Source organism: Octopus bimaculoides, chromosome 11 (assembly GCF_046866305.1).
Source record: "Octopus bimaculoides isolate indiv1 chromosome 11, ASM4686630v1, whole genome shotgun sequence".
In the NCBI taxonomy this organism is placed as follows: Eukaryota; Metazoa; Mollusca; class Cephalopoda; order Octopoda; family Octopodidae; genus Octopus; species Octopus bimaculoides.
In genome coordinates, this window is record NC_142938.1 from 51953670 (window position 1) to 51973084 (window position 19415).

General features: G+C 34.9%; 1 protein-coding gene and 1 long non-coding RNA gene across 2 annotated transcripts in view; one reads left to right on the top strand and one right to left on the bottom strand.

Annotated features, from left to right (window-relative positions):
• The first annotated feature begins 5278 nt into the window (after window positions 1–5278).
• LOC128249088 (uncharacterized) lies at window positions 5279–15602 on the top strand. The gene is made up of 2 exons (XR_016243669.1): window positions 5279–5890; window positions 10892–15602. It is a non-coding gene; the product is annotated as an uncharacterized LOC128249088 (long non-coding RNA).
• Window positions 15213–19415, bottom strand: part of LOC106873922 (actophorin-like) — a 62364-nt gene continuing 58161 nt past the window's right edge. The window contains exon 4 of the mRNA XM_089360007.1: window positions 15213–17750. Within this exon, the coding sequence (XP_089216133.1) occupies window positions 17588–17750 (163 nt within the window). The 3' untranslated portion in view covers window positions 15213–17587. The remainder of the gene's footprint in view (window positions 17751–19415) is intronic.

The window sequence follows — 19415 nt, forward strand, 5'->3', positions numbered from 1 at the left end:
GAAGAATAATCCATTTCAAAAACAAAAGGGAATTTGGAGTGGTGCTGATATGTATAAGTTTCCATTACTCTATGGATCTTTTTAGTCAAATGCTAACATCAAATGGGTTAGTAGTGCTTTTATTTATCTAGTATGCAATACATTTTTGTGAAATAACCTTTAATGTCAAAGTGGAGGAAGTATCAATTTGTTTGAGATTTTGTTAACCATTAAATTGCAACATATGTGGTACTCCTGAGAGGTAATACAGAATGTGTTTTATGCTGGATATGAAGATGTCTATAATTTTCTTATCAATGTCACATGGAAGTTTGTATATGATGATGAAGCAGAGCACTTTCAAACTGAATTCAGGAGACTACATGAAGAGAGGAGATGTCATCAATCCCCTGTGGCTGTTATTCAAGGTCACTTTCAGTGCTCTCAGTGCCACAGCTTTCTGCTTATGATCTTGTCAATCGAATATTGATTGCTTACACACACATGTTGATTTGTCTAACTAAATATTCTTCAAGGTGATGCCCCAGCATGACCAGAATCTCACAACTGAAACAAGTAAAGTATAAAGATTATTCTTAAACAAGATTATTGACACATTTAGTGTGCGAGTTTCTCCACAATACCTCTCCATAACAATCCACCCTAAAAATCCCTAATTACCTCTCCACTCAAACCCACACACAAAAAAGTTGACATAGCCACTTACTAAGAACTTAAATACTGGACTTTGAACATATGGTCTTTACGTTGTCAAAGCAAAGGATTAAATTCAATAAAACAAAATCAATAAAAACTACTGACGCATCCTGAGCCTATCTAACAAAAAGGACATGCCTACACACTTGACTACAAAGTTCTACATACACATACACATTCTAAACAATAATATAATCCCAAATTTAATCAATAATAATTTCTCTAAAACACCTCCCCATAGCAACCCACCCTAAAAAACCCAAATTACAACACCACTCAACACCACACAGCTGAGAAAGATTTTAAGATGACAGAGACCATATACAGCCAAGATTAACTTCAATGCATCACAGTCCAGTGATGGTTCAACTGAATTTTGAAGTTACTGTCAAACCATATTCTTGTTTAAGAATAATAAATTTGTACTCTACAAATGTATTGAGTAATCCATCTAATTAATCTAAAATTGTTTTTATTATAATTCAACATAAAAAAAACATTAACAGTATATATATATATGTGCACACATAGTCATCTAAGAATCCCATAAGTCCCCAAAAATATGCACTCATATATTTGTCAATAGAGCAGGTATATTAGATGTTTTGTGTTAGGGGTTCAACAGTGTTAAGTAACAACCTGCTCATATAACCCTGTGGCATATGCCATTCCATAACTGCCTGAAGAGCACAGGATTACATAATCCGGCTGTTACCTAACACGCTGATGAACCCCTAGCATGAAACTGATTGATAAGATTGGTTTTAATGACTATATAATACTGTACACTTTGATTAATATAATATAATATAATATAATATGATATATATATACACATAATACAAATAATATATGAGTATATGCATATATATGTACATGTATGTACATACCTTCATCTACATGTATATATAGATGTATATCTGGGTACATGACGTTGCAAAAAAAATATGGACAAAATGATAAACAAGGTACAGAAAACACACAGGCCACATAGAGAACATTTCCTTTATCAGCTGCCACCATTATAACACTGGCGTTTCGAAGAGTTAGGGCAGGACGCATCGTTACAATGGCTATTCCCAGGAACATATATATATATACTCACGTATACACATCGTCAACAGATAAGATTCAGAGATTCTCAGTATAGAAGACTCTTAGTAGCACTCAAATGATTCAAACTTAGACTGATGTCTTTATGGGGACCAATTCCCCAGGATAAAGAATAGCTATAAGAGAGATCAAATTAAGCAGATATAGAGGCAATTATGTGGATAAACAAATTAAATACATTAAATATAACAGCTTGGGTATGAAATACAAAATATGTATATATGTAGTACAAGAGAAAGCAAAGAGTGAAGACTCTCAGACGACGAATATTTGAGTATAAATATTTCGATATTTATATCAATAGATCAAACTTACAAAGTACAAATGACAAAGAAAATTAAAGGGGAAGAAGTAAGGTGTTGTAAGTTCAACAGCTGGTTGAACTTACAACACCTTACTTCTTCCCCTTTAATTTTCTCTGTTAAGTTGGATCTATTAATATAAATAACTATCTAAATATATAGATATTTATATTTATACTTAAATATTTGTCATCTGAGAGTCTTCATTCTTTGCATTCTCTCATTTTGCATGTATATATATATATATATATATATATATATATATATATATATATATATACATATTTTGTATTTCATACCCAAGCCATTATATTTAATATATTTATCTGCATAATATATATATATATAGGCGTAGGAGTGGCTGTGTGGTAAGTAGCTTGCTTACCAACCACATGGTTCTGGGTTCAGTCCCACTGCATGGCACATTGGGCAAGTGTCTTCTACTATAACCTTGGGCCGACTAAAGCCTTGTGAGTGGATTTGGTAGGCGGAAACTGAAAGAAGCCCGTCGTATATATGTATATATGTGTATGTGTGTGTATATGTTTGTGTGTCTGTGTTTGTCTCCCCAACATCGCTTGACAACTGATGGTGGTGTGTTTACGTCCCCGTAACTTAGCGGTACGGCAAAAAGAGACCGATAGAATAAGAACTAGGCTTACAAAGAATAAGTCCTGGGGTCGATTTGCTCGACTAAAGGCGGTGCTCCAGCATGGCCACAGTGAAATGACTGAAACAAGTAAAAGAGTAAAAGAGTATATATTACTCATGTTTTTCAATTCATTGTTTATTTGAATTGACTATATGATATATATATATATATATATATATATATATATATATATGTGTGTGATTATATTATATATATATGAGAGTTTTTCACATGGTAATTATTACTGTATGAGGTAGTATAAAAAGGTTCTCAGGCTAGTTATGTTTAATAAAAAATAACTTATTTACCTAAGAGTTAAGGAATAGAGTAGATTAGATCCAGACTACATATGTTTCATAGCGAGCGGAATCTCGGAAGTGGTAAATATCAAAGTGAGGTGTATACCGCAGGCTACTCCTCAGGCCAACTATACCTTGATTAAATCAAACTTTACATTGTCTCAAGGAGGTACATGTTAACACATGGAAGATTCAATCAGATTAAATACATATACTAATGTATAATATGCTTTATATATTTTCCAATGGCTGAGTCCCTCATAAAAACGTTAAATAAATTGCCAGAAGACAGTATATTAGTTTATAGGCATAGATCTTGCTGTGTGGTAAGAAGCTTGCTTCCTAACCACATGGTTCCAGATTCAGTCCCACTGTGTGGCACCTTGACAAATGTCTTCTACTGTAGCCTTGGGCCAACCAAAGCTTTGTGAGTGAATTTGGTAGACAAATGGTAAGAAGCCTATTGTGTGTGTGTGTGTGTGTGTGTGTGTGTGTGTGTGTGTGTCTTTGTGTCTGTGTTTGTCCCCCATCACTGCTTGACAACCGGTGTTGGTATGTTTATGTCTCTGTAACTTAGCAGTTCAGCAAAAGAGAATTGATAGAGTAAGTACTAGGCTTGAGATATAGGTCCTGGCTCAGTTTGCTCAACTAAAAAACCCTTCAAGGTGGTGCTCCAGCATGGCGAGTCAAATGACAGAAACAAGTAAAAGAATATATATATATATATATACATTTATATATATATATATATATATATATATATATATATATATATATATATATATATATCAATATATTATAAATTAACTACCAACAAAAATAATTGGTAAGCTAACTCAAAAAATCATCACCAAAATAGCAGAAAAAAACGACAGTGAAGGTATGCAGACTCTTCAAGAATCGATCCTTTTGGTTATATTAATAATAATAAAGGAGTTACGATGCAAGGAAGGCGATTTTTTTCGCCATGAACGGAACGTATATATTAAAGAACTTATCAGGAAGACACATTCATTTATTAACAGGATTCGTTGGAAGGTGTTTTTTTTCGCCATGAACGGTTTGTGTTTTTAAATGGAGTGTATTTTTTCTGATGTTATATTTATTCCTGAATGATGTGTAAAGAAATTTTGATTTAAGCCTCTTAATGAATTCTTTATACTGAAATATATATTGAAGAAGATAAATATGTTCTTTTGAATTTATACGTTTTTGCGTTGTAACTCCTTTATTATTATTATTATTATTATATATATATATATATATAGATATATATATACATGTAATTTAAGGACAACTATTAATGTTGTCTGTTATTTACTGTCTGCTTTGAATTAATCAAATCTGACCCTGAAGAGATACAATATTCCATATTTTATAACATACAGGAGTGAGTCGGGATATTGCATCGAAATGTTCATAGGTCATTATAAAAGTCTTTACAATGGATCGCGTTATAGCTCTTATTTAAATTGATATGCACACAAAATTGTATGATTAACAACCTTTCATATGAGAATTTTGCTACGTTGATAACAGGTATAATATTTTTACCAAATTTTTGGTAGAGATCTATAAATACATATATATATATATATATATATATATATATATATATATATATATATATATATATATATATATATATATATATATATATGTATGTATGTATGTATGTATGTATGTATATGTATGTATACATACATACAGTTATATGTATAAAAGAAGTCAAATGTTAATATCTTTCAGTGGAGTAACATTTGTGTTTACAGTGCACAGGTTGACAGTGACCTCAAAATTTTGCCTTAGCCACCTTTGTTAGTCGAAAAGGAGGATCAGCTTCATTGAAACTAAATACATGTTACATGTATGTTTGTGGACATAATGGGCTTAAACAAAGAGACATTATGTTGCTTATTCATTTCTTTATTGTTCTGGCTGAAATTGTTTTAAAAACTGAACGAAATAATACTGGATTTTTTTATAAGGGTCGAATAATCTTTTACCTGATATTGCCAGCCTTTACAAATAAATTAGCTGCAAATGCAAAAAGGAAAATAAAATCTTGGCGTGATTTAGTGTATAACTAGAGACAGAGACAGACTAAGGCACAACAATTAAAACCTGTAATACAAGTAGTACAATTTGTTTATCTAGGGCAAAAGCATATCAGTATTTAACTACAAGGTAATTGTTGTTGTCAACAACTTCTGTATCATTTGAAATTGTTACCAATTAAACAGAATTAAAATAACAATATAAGTAGCACAATACTTTATAGCATTATTGGGACAGAATGCTGATCTTTTATGGCTAAGCATGCTGTACAGACTTTGTAAGCAACCACAATAATGAAATGTATGTTGGAACAAATGATATGAACTTGTGTTTGTCATAATTTTTCATACATATACTTATATATATATAAATTGTAAATCCAAAAGAAAAAAATAACAACAAAACTACAAAGGATTCCGCGGTACACGTGTTTCAAGCTCTACATGTGTATAATATAATATAACATAACATAATATAATATATTATAATATAACATAATATAATATGTGTATAATCTACAATGTAAAGCTATCTTCAGCCGCAAAATTATCTCTCTCCCAGGAAATTATACCATCTCGACGTTGAAGTAAGAAGAAATGTGTGATGTAAGAGGTGAAGATCCTTTCGGTATTTTGTATAGTACTATATCTGTTATGATTCTCCACCCGGACATAATCTCTCCGGTCCTTCGAAAACCTTCCATACCTTGCGACGATTCAGTTGGATTTACAATTTATTCCTTCACCGCAACCACTAGCTGGAATACACAGGTGCTTACAATTGTTAAGTATTACCTCTAATTTTCAATTTACCTTATATATATATAGATAGATAAACTTACTCGGAAATGGATGCATGGCGTTCAATCATATAACAATACAAATAGAATATTATATATATATATATATATATATCATCATCATCGTTTAACGTCCACTTTCCATGCTAGCATGGGTTGGACGATTTGACTGAGGACTGGCAAGCCAGAGGGCTGCACCAGGCTCCAATCTGATCTGGCAGAGTTTCTACAACTGGAAGCCCTTCCTAACGCCAACCACTCCGAGAGTGTAGTGGGTGCTTTTACGTGCCACTGGTACGAGGGCCAGTCACATGGTACTGACAACGGCCTTGCTCAAAAGGTGTTTTTTTACATGCCACCTGCACGGGAGCCAGTCCAGTGGCACTGGCAACGACCTCGCTCGAATGATTTTCTAATGTGCCACCAGCACAAGTGCTAGAAGGCGACGCTGGTAACGATTACGCTGAAATGGTGCTATTTTGGTGGTATTTACGGGCCGCTCATATATATATATATATATATATATATATATATGCATATATACATACATATGTGTACATACTTACAAATCTATGAATATATATATATATATGCATATAGGGATACAGGATGTCACAAAACATAAACAATATGAAATACAAAGGCAAATTTGGGTATGTGAACAAAGAGAGAAGCAAATGGAAAACAAGACAAGTAACATAAAGAATGACCCTTCATAAGTTGTCAGCTCTTCATCTACTCCACATTTTGAGCAATTAATGACAATATGAGGCTTTGGAAAACAGTTGCTCCCACAAACCAAAATAAAATTTGGGATTTGCAGAGGGTCAGAGTTGGTAACAAAAACAAGACAGAGGAGATATACAACAAACCAAACGAAAACAAAGATCGAGGGCTGTTAGGCCAGACGTGGTAAGGTAGCGAACATTGGAGGAATATTCTTTGACAAGAGAAAAGATAGGAGACAGATAAGAATGCATCTGGTCTGTGCGACAGACTGAAGAAAAAGAAAGATGATCACATGAGGAAAAGAAAGATGGACAATGGTCATGTGTGAGCAATGAGAGAGAGTAAAGAAAGAAGAGGGAGAGAGAGACAGACAGACATAGAAAATGGTGAAGGGGGAGAAAAAAGAATTAAAGAAAGGAAGAGAGAGAACAGTACAGGGTAGAGTTGCATCAAAATTATTAAGATAAACTTACTTGGAAATGGATGCATGGCGTTCAATCATATAATAATATAATAATATAAATAATATATATATATATATATATATATATATATATATATATATATATATATATATATATATATATATGCATATATACATACATATATGTACATACTTACCTATATATGTATATATATATGCATATATGGGTACAGGACGTCCCAAAACATACACAACATGAATTACGAAATATGTAAACAACATAAAATACAAAGGCAAACTTGGGTATGCGAACAATGAGAGAAAGAAATGGAAAACAAGACCATCTAGTCCACCTTTTGAGAAATTAACAACAATATGAGGCTTCGAAAAACAGTTGCTCCCATAAACCAAAATAAAACTAGGGATTTGAGGAGGGTCAAAGTTGGTAACAAAAACAGGACAGTGGAAACATACAAGGAAATCAAATGAAAACAAAGATGGAGGGCTGTTAGGCCAGACAAGGTAAGGTTGCGAACGCTGGAGTAATATTCTTTGACAAGAGAAAAGATAGGAGACAGATATATATATATATATATATATCTATATATACACACACTGACACACTTATATATAAGTATGCATATGGCACCTGACTGTACTCTGCAGCAGAAGTGTTAAGACCGATCCTTCTGGTGGTGTAATGCACCTGTGCAGTGCCACATAAAAGCACCCAGCACACTCTGTAAAGTGGTTGGCATTAGGAAGGGCATCCAGCCATAGAAACCATGCCAAATCAGACTGGTGTCTGGTGCAGCCCCCCAGCTCTGGTCACACTGTCCAACCCATGCCAGAATGGGCAACAGATGTTAAATGATGACGACGGCAAGCTGGCAGAATCGTCAGCACACCGGGCGAAATGCTTAGCAGTATTTTATCTGCCGTTACGTTCTGAGTTCAAATTCCGCTGAGGTCGACATTGGCTTTCATCCTTTCGGGATTGCTAAATTAAGTACCAGTTACGCACTGGTGTCAATGTAATCGACTTAATCCCTTTGTCTGTCCTTGTTTGTCCCCTCTATGTTTAGCCCCTTGTGGGCAATAAACAAATAAGATGTTAAATGATGACAATGATGAATATATATTTATATATCTATAGGAATAGGTATGGTAAAAAAGTTAGCTTTACAACCCTATGATTTGAGGTTGAATTTTGAGCCAAATCTTGGGCAAGTTTCTCTATTATGACTCTGGGCTGATCAATCTCTTGACAGTGAATTTGGTTGATGGAAATTGTAGAATGCCCATTATAGTACATGTGTGTGAATGCATGTAAATGTAAATGATACTCTCTGGTCACCATATGAGTGAAATAGTGTCAATATCTATATTCTTTATTGACATTAGAATCAGTCTCTTCTGGGTTTGTGAAAACCTGAAGAATAAAAATAAATCCCTTACTTGAAAAACAGGTGAGTGTTGGCAGCAAGAAGATCATCTGGCCATAAAATTCTGCCTCAAAATGAATTCCTGTCCAAGCCTTGCTAGCATGGAAAAACGGACATTATATATATATATATATATATATGTGTGTGTGTGTGTGTGTGTGTGGTGTGTATGTATATATATATATATTTATGTGTGTGTGTAGCAGGAGTTATCTCCCACTTGCATTAAATATTAGGTACAAAAAGCACACTGAATAAACCAGCTGAAGGAGATATCTTCCTGGGGTTAAATGGCAGTATCACCATCTCTTAGAGCAGAGGTTTTCAAACTGTGGTCCGCAAGGACAAGTCAGGGGGTCCGTGGACAGCAAATACTTTTTATGCGCAATTTGATTTTATATATGTTTTTTAATCAAAATCTTTTAATTGACAATAAACCTATTTGTTAAATATTGTTAAATAAATAAATGTAAAAATATGTTATTTTAAGCAAATATTTATGTATAAATTTCATAAGCGTTTATAAGGGGGTCCCTAAGGTAAAGCCTGAAATATAAAGGGGTCCTCAAGTCAAAAAGTTTGAAAACCCCTGTCTTAGAGGACAGCCACATTAAAGTGACCATAAGCAATACTTTTTGGTTTGTATACTCTTTCTATCTTTTCAAATAGACTAGTTTCCTAGTTACAAAATCAGTGATTGTATGACACCATTTTCTATATATTGCGAGGTAAACTGCTATGCCTGACATTGAGTACCTACCACTCAGGAGATCCAATAGAGATTGAAACCATGTGGTCTTGAAGCCAGGGCGGTAGGAGTTATCTCCCGTTTGCAATAAATATTGGGTACGAGAAGTGCACTGAATAAACCAGTTGGAGATGTCTTTTGGGGGTTAAATGGCAGTACTGTCATAGTAAATAGGGGAGATGGTGGTGAATGAAATGCATTTTTTTTTTGCCCATTTATAATGCTTTCACATGATTAGTTGAAGGGAAAAAGTGAAGAGCAAAAGAAAAAAGACAGAGAAAAAGAGGGTAAGGCAAAGAGGAAGTGTCTATAAATTTGTGTGTAAAGTATATAAAGTGTATATATGAAGTGCATTAAGTAGTCATTGTATTCCAATTTCTTTTACTTTTCAATGAATAGAAATGAGCAACTATCTTTCAATACAGACACAACACAAACTACGCTTTCAGGTTTTTTGGATAAAGTTTTCAGAAATAACCCATAAGTTTACCATTAGTTCAGTGAAATATTCACGGGTCTCACTAGTATAGCATTAATAGTCCTGATTTACACATAACACATCAAGTTCTATACAAATACGTACAGGTTGAAGTTCACTGATTTGAGGGAGTCATTTGAATTTAGTGGTCATTGGTTTGCATGACAGTGGCTTTGGCCAGCTGTGGCACCCCATACTGCCTATGTTCACCAAAGCTCCTACTACAGAGGCCTTTTACTTGCTTCAGTTAGTAGACTGGCCATGCAGTACATTTTTTTAAAGTCTAGCATTTATTTTATTGATTTCTAAGTTATGGGGGATGTAAACATACTGACACCAGTTGTCAGGTGGTGGTGGCAGACAGAGCTACAAAGCCATACACACACATGTAGGGCTTCTTTCTGTTTCCATCCACCATATCCACTCACAGGGCTTTGGTTGGCCTGAGGTTATAGAAGACACTTGCCCAAGGTGCCTTGCTATGGGACTGAACCCAAAACTATGTGGTTGGGAAACAAGCTTTTTACCACAGCCATACCTACAACTACAGACATTATCTATGTTCACCCTCGAATGTACTACTGAAGCAATCACCTTGATGTCTTGCAAACAACTCACACATGCAAGTGCTACCAGTCGAGAACTCCGCATACCGGAAGCCAGCAAGTGTATGGGGTCATCAGGAGAGAATGCGTGCCGTTTCGGGGCCTACCTCTCGACGGCATCAATGCGCACCATCCCCCTCACTGATATGAGGCCCCGTTTGCTAGATCAACTGGTTATTAAAAAAAAGCTCAATATTTCTCTAGTCATTGCTCATGGTCTCTTTTTAACCAAATCCAGTGGCTAGCCTTCTCCACTGTAGTTTGAATATCACTCATGGTGGTATTTCATTAGAAAGTGGCTAGGTGTACCTTGGATGTTAAACAGTGAAAGTGACAGTGATACATCAAAACAGCCATGTGACATGAGCTGTTATAAAAAAAAAAGAAAAAAAGTAGTAGAAATTGGTTTGTCATACATTTTTATGTATGTACCCCTTGATTACTATTTTATACTCACACACCCTATAACAGATTCAATATTTAAAAACTAATTTTGATACTTCGTTTAAAATTCCTATGTTATTCACTTATTCATTTGTATAGGTTGAACTATGTAGAGAAAGAGACCTAGCTGTTTCCTGCAATACATACATTTCAATGAAACCTTTTCATGGATCTTTAAAACACTACTTGTGGATCCCCAATTTACTATTTTGCTAGTGTGGACCTCTGAAATCCTAGATGAGCCCCAGTCGAAAACTACTGGTGTAGGTCTATAGACAGTGACTGTGAAGAAACAATGAGAGAAAATAGGGTAAATTTTTCTGACACTGAAGGTACTGGAACTGCAGAAAAAAAAAAAAAAAAAAAAAGAGAAAAACATGCAAGTTATTTCAAAACCATATGCTTTTCTCCCCTGTTAAAAGAGGAAAAAAAAATCTATTGTTTTTAATGACTATAGATTAATTTTATAATGCTGCGTTATGGCGTGTTGTGGAGCCCAGAACAAGGATGAAATATTACTGTCCACAACTACTGAAAAGTTAAAAAAATGAATTATATGGAAATAATTTATGCTCTTTTCACTCTCTGATAATGATTTCTCAACATAAGAAAAAAACAAAAAACCGAGAAGCGATTCCCTCCCCTTAAGTAGTAGTTCCCAGTGAGATGACCACATGAAAGTAAGAAAATTCTCCAAAAGAGAAAAGCATTAATAGAAGGCAACACACGTGCAACAGGCTGTAGTGATGGCAGTAGTTTGCCATGATTGTGGGAGCATTTCTGGAGAAATGATCATCAAACTAGCTAAAGTATTTCATAACCAACTAAATATTTGAATGGTTTGGTTTCATTGTTTTAACAAGCAACATCATGTGAGGTGAGAAGTGTTGATAAAGTTGTTGATTAGAAATTTAGAGCCAAACCTTAAATATATAAAAACATGACAGATCAATAGCCACTACACATTCTTTTTTTTTTCTCCTTGTTTCTTTCTGTGTAAGTGTGTAGGCTCAAAACGTTAAAGACTTTTTCACTTCCTGAGCATTAAACTAATATATCTGTTTGTTGTCTACACCAGGGGTTTTCAAACTGTGGTCCCTGGACCACAGGGGGTCTGCAAGGACAAGACAGGGGTTCTGTGGATAGCAAATACTTTTTATGGGCAATTTGATTTTATATATGCTTTTTAATCGAAATCTTTTAATTGACAATAAACCTATTTGTTAAATACTGTTAAATAAATAGATGTAAAAATATATATTTTAAGGAAATATTTATGTATAAATTTCATAAGCGTTTATAAGGAGGTCCCTAAGGTAAAGCCTGAAATATAAAGGGGTCCGCAAGTCAAAAAGTTTGAAAACCCCTGGTCTACACCACCTGTCATCGTCTTGTTTTTTTTGTGAATTCTCCCCATATATAAAAACAAACTCTACAAGACATGTTTCAATGATCAATTTACAAGAATACTTTGCAACACCAGAAAAGCATCTAGAATCCTCTTTGTAGCATCTCTGCTGCAAATATCCTGCTCAATGACCAAGATGCAAACCTACTTAATAGATTTCAAGATTTGGCACAAGGCCAGCAATTTCAGAGGGAGCGGGTAAGTCGATTACATCGACTCTGAAAGGATGAAAGGCAAAGTTGGCCTCAGCAGGAATTTTAACTCAGAATGTGGTGATGGACAAAATGCCACTAGATATTAACTTAACCCTTTAGCATTTAAACCAGCCATATTCGGCCCAAATATTCTACTTCCTTTATGTTCAAACTGGCCTCTCACATCTAGCCTACAATGTCATTTTAAAAATAAACAATCTCAGTAGTGAAATCTCAAAAATTATGAGATAATACATGACGAATTCAAAATGATGTGAATAAGCATGGATTACATTTGACAGAATATGAATGCTAAAAGGTTAATATTGAATGTTATATACATTTTGAAAATGATTTACTATAAAAGATGGAGTAAATAAATTATTGTTTTTTATATATTTGTTTTACAGGCCTATTTTTCTTTGCTTTTTTCTACTAATTTTGTGTCCCAGAAGTAAGTTTGTTATAAAGAGATCCAGTAAATGGAACTAGGTCTATGCTTATTATATAGTCTATGAATTACTTTGCCATTTTTTAAAACCTCAAGTGTGACTGGTTTAGCAAGTTTCCTATTTTGGGAGTTGTCTGCTCCCAAATCACTTGTATTTGAGATGTTAAAGCTGATTGATTTCACCAACGATCGGTGCTCAGCCCCCTCTTGTTCATCATAGTCTTCCAGGCAATAACAAAGGAATTTAAGACAGGCTGCCCCTGGGAGCTCCTCTAGGCTGATGATCTTCCTCTTATAAAGCAATCACTTCCACAACTAGAGAAGTTCCTGGTATGGAAACAAGGTCTAAAATCGAAGGGCCTTGGAGTTAACCTAGCAAAAGCCAAAGTCTTAGTAAGTAAGAAGATAGACAGATCACAAATCTCTTCAGGTAGGTGGCCCTGCACAAGCTATAGAAAAGGCGTAGGTAGAAATTTCATAAGATGCACCCGGGTAAGCCTTGGCTACATAAAAAGTGCAGCAATATCACAGGAAGGTTAACAGGGAAACTAGCTTTTGTATGTGGAAGATGTACAGGTACAATAAATGCTGAAAAAGGGCAGAAAATAGACTCCATTAACTGCCAGTGAGGCAAACTAGAGGTAGTAGATAGCTTCCATTATTTAGGCGACCAACTTAGTAGTGGAGGGAGCGCTCTGAGAGCATAGCTGGGAAAAGTTCAGAGAGCTCCTAATACTGCTGGCAACAAAGGGCCTCTCTCTCAGAATGAAAGGCAGATAATGATGCCTGTATGTGAACAACTATGCTACATTGCAGTGAAACATGGGCTGTGACAGCCGAGGACATGCGTAGGCTTGAAAAAAATGAAGCCAGTATGGGCAATGTCGGGATGTTGGACAGTGTAAACATCTTGAGAGACAAGTTAGGCACAAGAGGCATCAGAGGCGGTGTGCAAGAAAGACGATTGTGCTGATATGGTCATGTGATGCGCATGTACAAGGAGAACTGTGCATAGAAGTGCTGATCTGTAACTGTGGAGGGAACCTGTGGTAGAGGAAGACCCAAGAAGACACAGGACGAAGTGGTGAAGCATGATCTTTGAACCTCACAGAGGTAAGGACTAGTGACCAAAACCTTTGGCGATATGCTGTGCTTAAGACTTGTCAAGCCAATTGAAATCGTAGTCATGACTGATGTTGGGGTCACATAACTGGCACTCATGACAGTGGCACGTAAAGAGCACTGTTGGAGCATTGGGCCTCATGGAGGCAAAGTGGCCAAGTTCCTTTCAAGCGTTGGGCCTCACAGAGTCAAACTGTCTGAGTTTCTTTCAATTGTTGGGCCTCACAGAGGCAATGACCAAAACCATTGGCATTATGTCGTGCTTGAGAAGAAGACCCATCAAGCTGAGCAAAATAGCAGTCATGACAGATACTGGTGTCATGCAAAAGCACCCATTACACTCTCGGAGTGGTTGACATTAGGAGGGGCATCCAACCGTACAAAACCATGCCAAATCAGACTGGAGTCTGGTGCAGCCTTCCAGCTTACCAGCCCTAGTCAAACTGCCCAAACCATGCCAGCATGGACAACAGACATTAAATGATAATGAGATAGATATGCAAATCCAGAAGACAATTAATGTTATATCCTGAGAAGTTAGTGCTACGCTTAGTGATCAGATTACTAGTTTTCTAGGCAGCTGAAGAATAAGGTTCCAACACTTTTGCTGAGGGAATAATCACTGCTGAAACACTGCAAAAGGACAAATTATTTTTCTGTTACATCAAAATAATAATAGTATAGTTCTATTTTCAGACTAAGCTACATCTATATACAAATGATAACTAGTAAGAGAGAATGAGTACTGTCAAAATTCTACAGCCATTTTCATGGTAATAGGTGATCAAACTACTTTTGTGGTATCTTGCTTGTCTATACACAATGTTTCCAGAAAAGCCTATTTTAATGATTACAGCATCAACCAGCAGAGTTGTTCCTGTGTTTGCTGATTACAATAATTAATCATGTTAATGAGAAAACGTTTAAAATGTTCAAAGGATGTCATTATTGACACAACTAATTCTCTCCACACAAATGAAATTTAAGACATAAATTTAGACCAGGCCTAGGTCAGCTGTAAGTGATATTCCTCTATACTAGAAGCAATATTATGAATTAGCTTAACATTAAGCATTTAAATGACATATTTTAAATAGTATCACAAAATAATTGTTTCTTTGGTTTAGCACAATACAAATTTTGTTAGAAGGCAAAGTATAAATAGGAGTCTATCCTATTATAATATAGAGGTGTCTGTTCTATTCTAAAAACAGAAAATACAAAAGTAACATAAAAATAAACAAGCAAATTTAAAAAACTTTATTTAAACAAAGAAGTTAAAATAGTTTATTCATATTCAGTTTATTTTATTTATTCAAATATTTTTTGCACTGAATTCAGAAGCAATGCAATGAAATAGTTCCCCTTAGATATTACTGGTGATCCATGAGGAAAGCAATGAAATTTCAGATTAAAATTTGAAAATCTTTAGCCTAATAGACAAAAATGAATGCAGTAATGAGGAATTGCCCCAACTCCATTCAAGTTTATCACGAGAGATAATAGGAATAATTTATGAGTTACCAACAACAAAGGCAGAACTGCACAACTAGTTTTCATTTTCTTCTCTTAAAATGTATCTATTGTTCATGCTCTCCAAAATTTGGTAATTAAAAAAAAAAAAATTTAAAAAAATCAAACTCAATATGAAGCCCCAGAGTTTTCAACAAATTGTTATTTCAGAAAGTTTTGACAAGTTTGAGTTCCTAAACAAAAATTTGGAGTAAAAATGAAATAAAACTAATTCAAAGATATGTCATATTGATTTCTTGTCAATGAGAAATTAATGCAGCTCAATAAACTCCAGTATATAACTGGTACCTATTTTATTGCCCCATGCCTTCAACTCAAAGTGACGACAAGCAAAGTCAGCCCTAGTAGGATTTAAACTGTATTGGGCTAACACTAAATATGGCAAAGAATTAGTCCGGTGGAGACCATTCCAGCTGAACTCAACATTCCAGATGAGAGTACATCTAACCTGTAAGAGAGAATTTCTCCTTTACTTCAAATCTCACTTCTCAATTACAAGATTCCTGAAAGGAAATAAATTCTACTTTAGAAGATCTCAAGTCTCTATTTCCAAACATAAACCATTCTATGAAAGAAGTGGGAAAGGGGCAGATGATTTACATAATTCTACTGATTGAGAAGCAAATAATTTAGTTAAAACAAAACAAAACAAACAGTATGTTTTCTGTTTTTAAATTCTTAACACAAAAGTATTAATGCAGAACAAGTTGTAATAATTTTGGCTAACGCAAACAATAGACAACACTGACTATAAAAAGTCTGAAAAGTTCCATTAAACTAAACATACTTGAGGATTGTTGCAGATTTTATTTTGGAGTTTTATGCAAACAATTTTATAGTACAAAGTAACAACACCAGTCTTGTCTTCACATGATTTATATTGAAATAATTATAAAGATTTTAAGTGAGGAAGGCACATATTTAGAAAAATGAGTTGGATTGTTTTACCTACAATAAGTCTTGAATAAGTTTATCATATTTCATATGGTGAACGAATTAAATAAGGAATTGATGTGACATACAACAATACCAGGTCGGTGGGCCATGAAGACCATGGTATTGCTGTTGACAAGCTTAGTAAGATGTAATAACAGCCATAGGTATATTAGTATCATTAATACCTTCACCACCAACAAACTTTCAACAAGGAAATTTAACAAGATAGTTATTCAACTGTTATTTCAATGTGTCAAATATATGTATAACATTTAAACATTTTTATGTAAATAAACAAGTCCCTGAAATTAACATCTAACAGTAGATCTAACAGAATAACAAGCAACATTTTGCTTCAATCTCTACACAAACACTACAGAAATCAACATTCTTGGTTTAAGCAGAAATTCTTTGTTTCTTTTTTTGTTTTGTTTTGTTCTGATACAACAATAAAATATTAATTTAGATAAGTCAAGATAATTATTCCAAATATGTACATATCTTCATCATTAAAGTTGTGATTTATTTAAATATTATTCCTTAAAAAAGATAGACTTATTGCGTAGTTTGTCATTAAACCCAAACAAATATTTGTTATCTATTAAATCTGTAATTTTAACCTCTTTCACAAAATTTAATATATTCTCTTAAGTCTAAAGAAAAATTTCAAATTTATGGAGAAAATATCAAGAAGACTTTTAAATAAGAGAATTTTTTTATTTTTTTCAGCATTGTATCTCTTAATCAAGAAACATGTTGATTTGCTTTCAAATATTTTACCAAATACAATTAATTGTTTAACTAATCTACAAATTCGTATATCTGTGCCAGTATTGCTATCATTGTGGTTGCTGTTATTATCCTGAAATAATTGCAATGAGTTTTCCACAAGGAGGTTTTTTGGTATTGGTAACTCATTGTGTCGACATTGCCAGTAGTTCAAAGGCACCAGTAACATTTTCAAATGAATCAATGAATTGTTGAAATAGAAAGTTAAAATTCTTGTAGTAGGAGTCTAAATAGTTTTGGTATTTTGCAGTTATGGCAGCAAGTTTACATTAAAATTTAGATCAAAGAAAATATAAAAAAAATAATAAGTAGAAGACAATTTGTGCTGAAGGTGGTTGGAAGAGTTCAAGCCATGAATAATATCATTGTGATTTGTCACGACACTTCTCTAAAAGAACTGACTGTTCCAATTCAGAATCATCTGTTGCTTGAATTTCAACACCAATTCCCTGAAGTTTTGTCTTGAGACAAGACTTACTGCTTGTATATATCATTTTCTGTTTTACTGTAGCATTCTCTGGACTCCTAAAAAAAAAAAAGAAAAAAAGAAAAAGAAAAACAAAAGTTTACATTTAAAAGAAGCCAAATAGCAGAAAAGTCTAACCATTAGAATCTTCATTAAAATTTGGGAAAATGTACCATTAGTAGTTTGTAGCACAACATAAAACTCTGTGATTAACCTTTTGAACAATAGTGGCTGAACTGTCACTATAAGTAGCCTAATTTATAAATAAATTACTCACCAACCTTCTGGCCAATCACAGGCTATATGCGACTTGTAACATGAAAAATATTTCTGTGTATTTGCATGAACTGACATAGATTTTGCGAATCTAAATCACCAGGAATGGCCTAGAGAAAGCTATTAACCGATCAGCTAACAGCTGAAATATTAAGTTCTGGAGAGGAGAACAAACAGGTGATAGATAACTATGGTGAAAATCAGTGATTCTTTATGTGAAAATGATTTTGTGAAGTGAGAGATAATAAGAACATGTATAGTAGTGCAGACAGAATTATGAAATCGGGTGACGTTTAGTGAAGCTCAATAAATGCCCAGCTCTAGTTATGTGAGAGGTGGGGAATGCTGGAGTTTAGGGAGGGAAATTTGGTCCAGGAATTCAGTGTAAAGGGTGTGAAATGTTCAGGAGCTTACGAGACCGGTGCTTACAACTAACCTACTTTACCAAATAGATTTACAAGAAATACTTTATTTAATCTCAAGAGATCATCATCATCATTTAACGTCCGCTTTCCACGCTAGCATGGGTTGGATGATTTGACTGAGGACTGGTGAATCGGATGGCTGCAAGGCTCCAATCTGATCTAGCAGACACAGCTGGATGCCCTTCCTAACGCCAACCACTCCGAGAGTGTAGTGGGTGCTTTTACGTGCCACCTGCACAGGAGCCAGTCCAGCAGCACTGGCAATGACCTCACTCGAATGTTTTCTAACATGCCACCGGCACAAGTGCCATTAAGGCGATGCTGGTTATGATCACGCTCAAATGGTGCTATTTACGTGCCACTGGCACGGAAGCCAGACAGCTGCTCTTGCAATGATCACACTCGGATGGTGCTGTTAGTGCTCCACTGGCACAGGTGCCAGTCATTGAATATGGTTCAATTACGATTTCGATTTCACTTGCCCCAACAGTCTGCCTTTTACTCTGAGCAAGAGGCCCTTTGTCACCAGCAGAGGTAAGAGCTCTCTGAACTTTGCCCAGGCTATTCTTATTCTAGCAGCTACACTTTCAGCGCACCCTCCCACGCCACCAACTTGGTCACCTAGATAACGGAAGCTATCGACTACTAGTTTTTTTCCTGAGCATCTGCCACATACAAAAACTATCTTTCCAGTTAGCCTTCCTTTGATATTGCTGCACCTCTTATGTGTCCATAGCTTACACTGGGTACATCTTAGTTTTTACCTACACCTTTTCTACATATCAAGCAGGGCCATCTACCTGAAGGGATTTGTGGTTTGTCTGCCTTCCTACTTATTAGGACTTTGGTTTAGTTAGGTTGACTCTAAGGCCCTTCAATTCTAGTCCTTGCTTCCACACCTGAAACTTCTCTAGTTCTGATAGTAACTCAGCAATTAGAGCAAGGTCATCAGCATAGAGAAGCTCCCAGGGGCATCCTGTCTTGAATTCCTGTGTTATTGCCTGGAGGACTATGATAAATAAG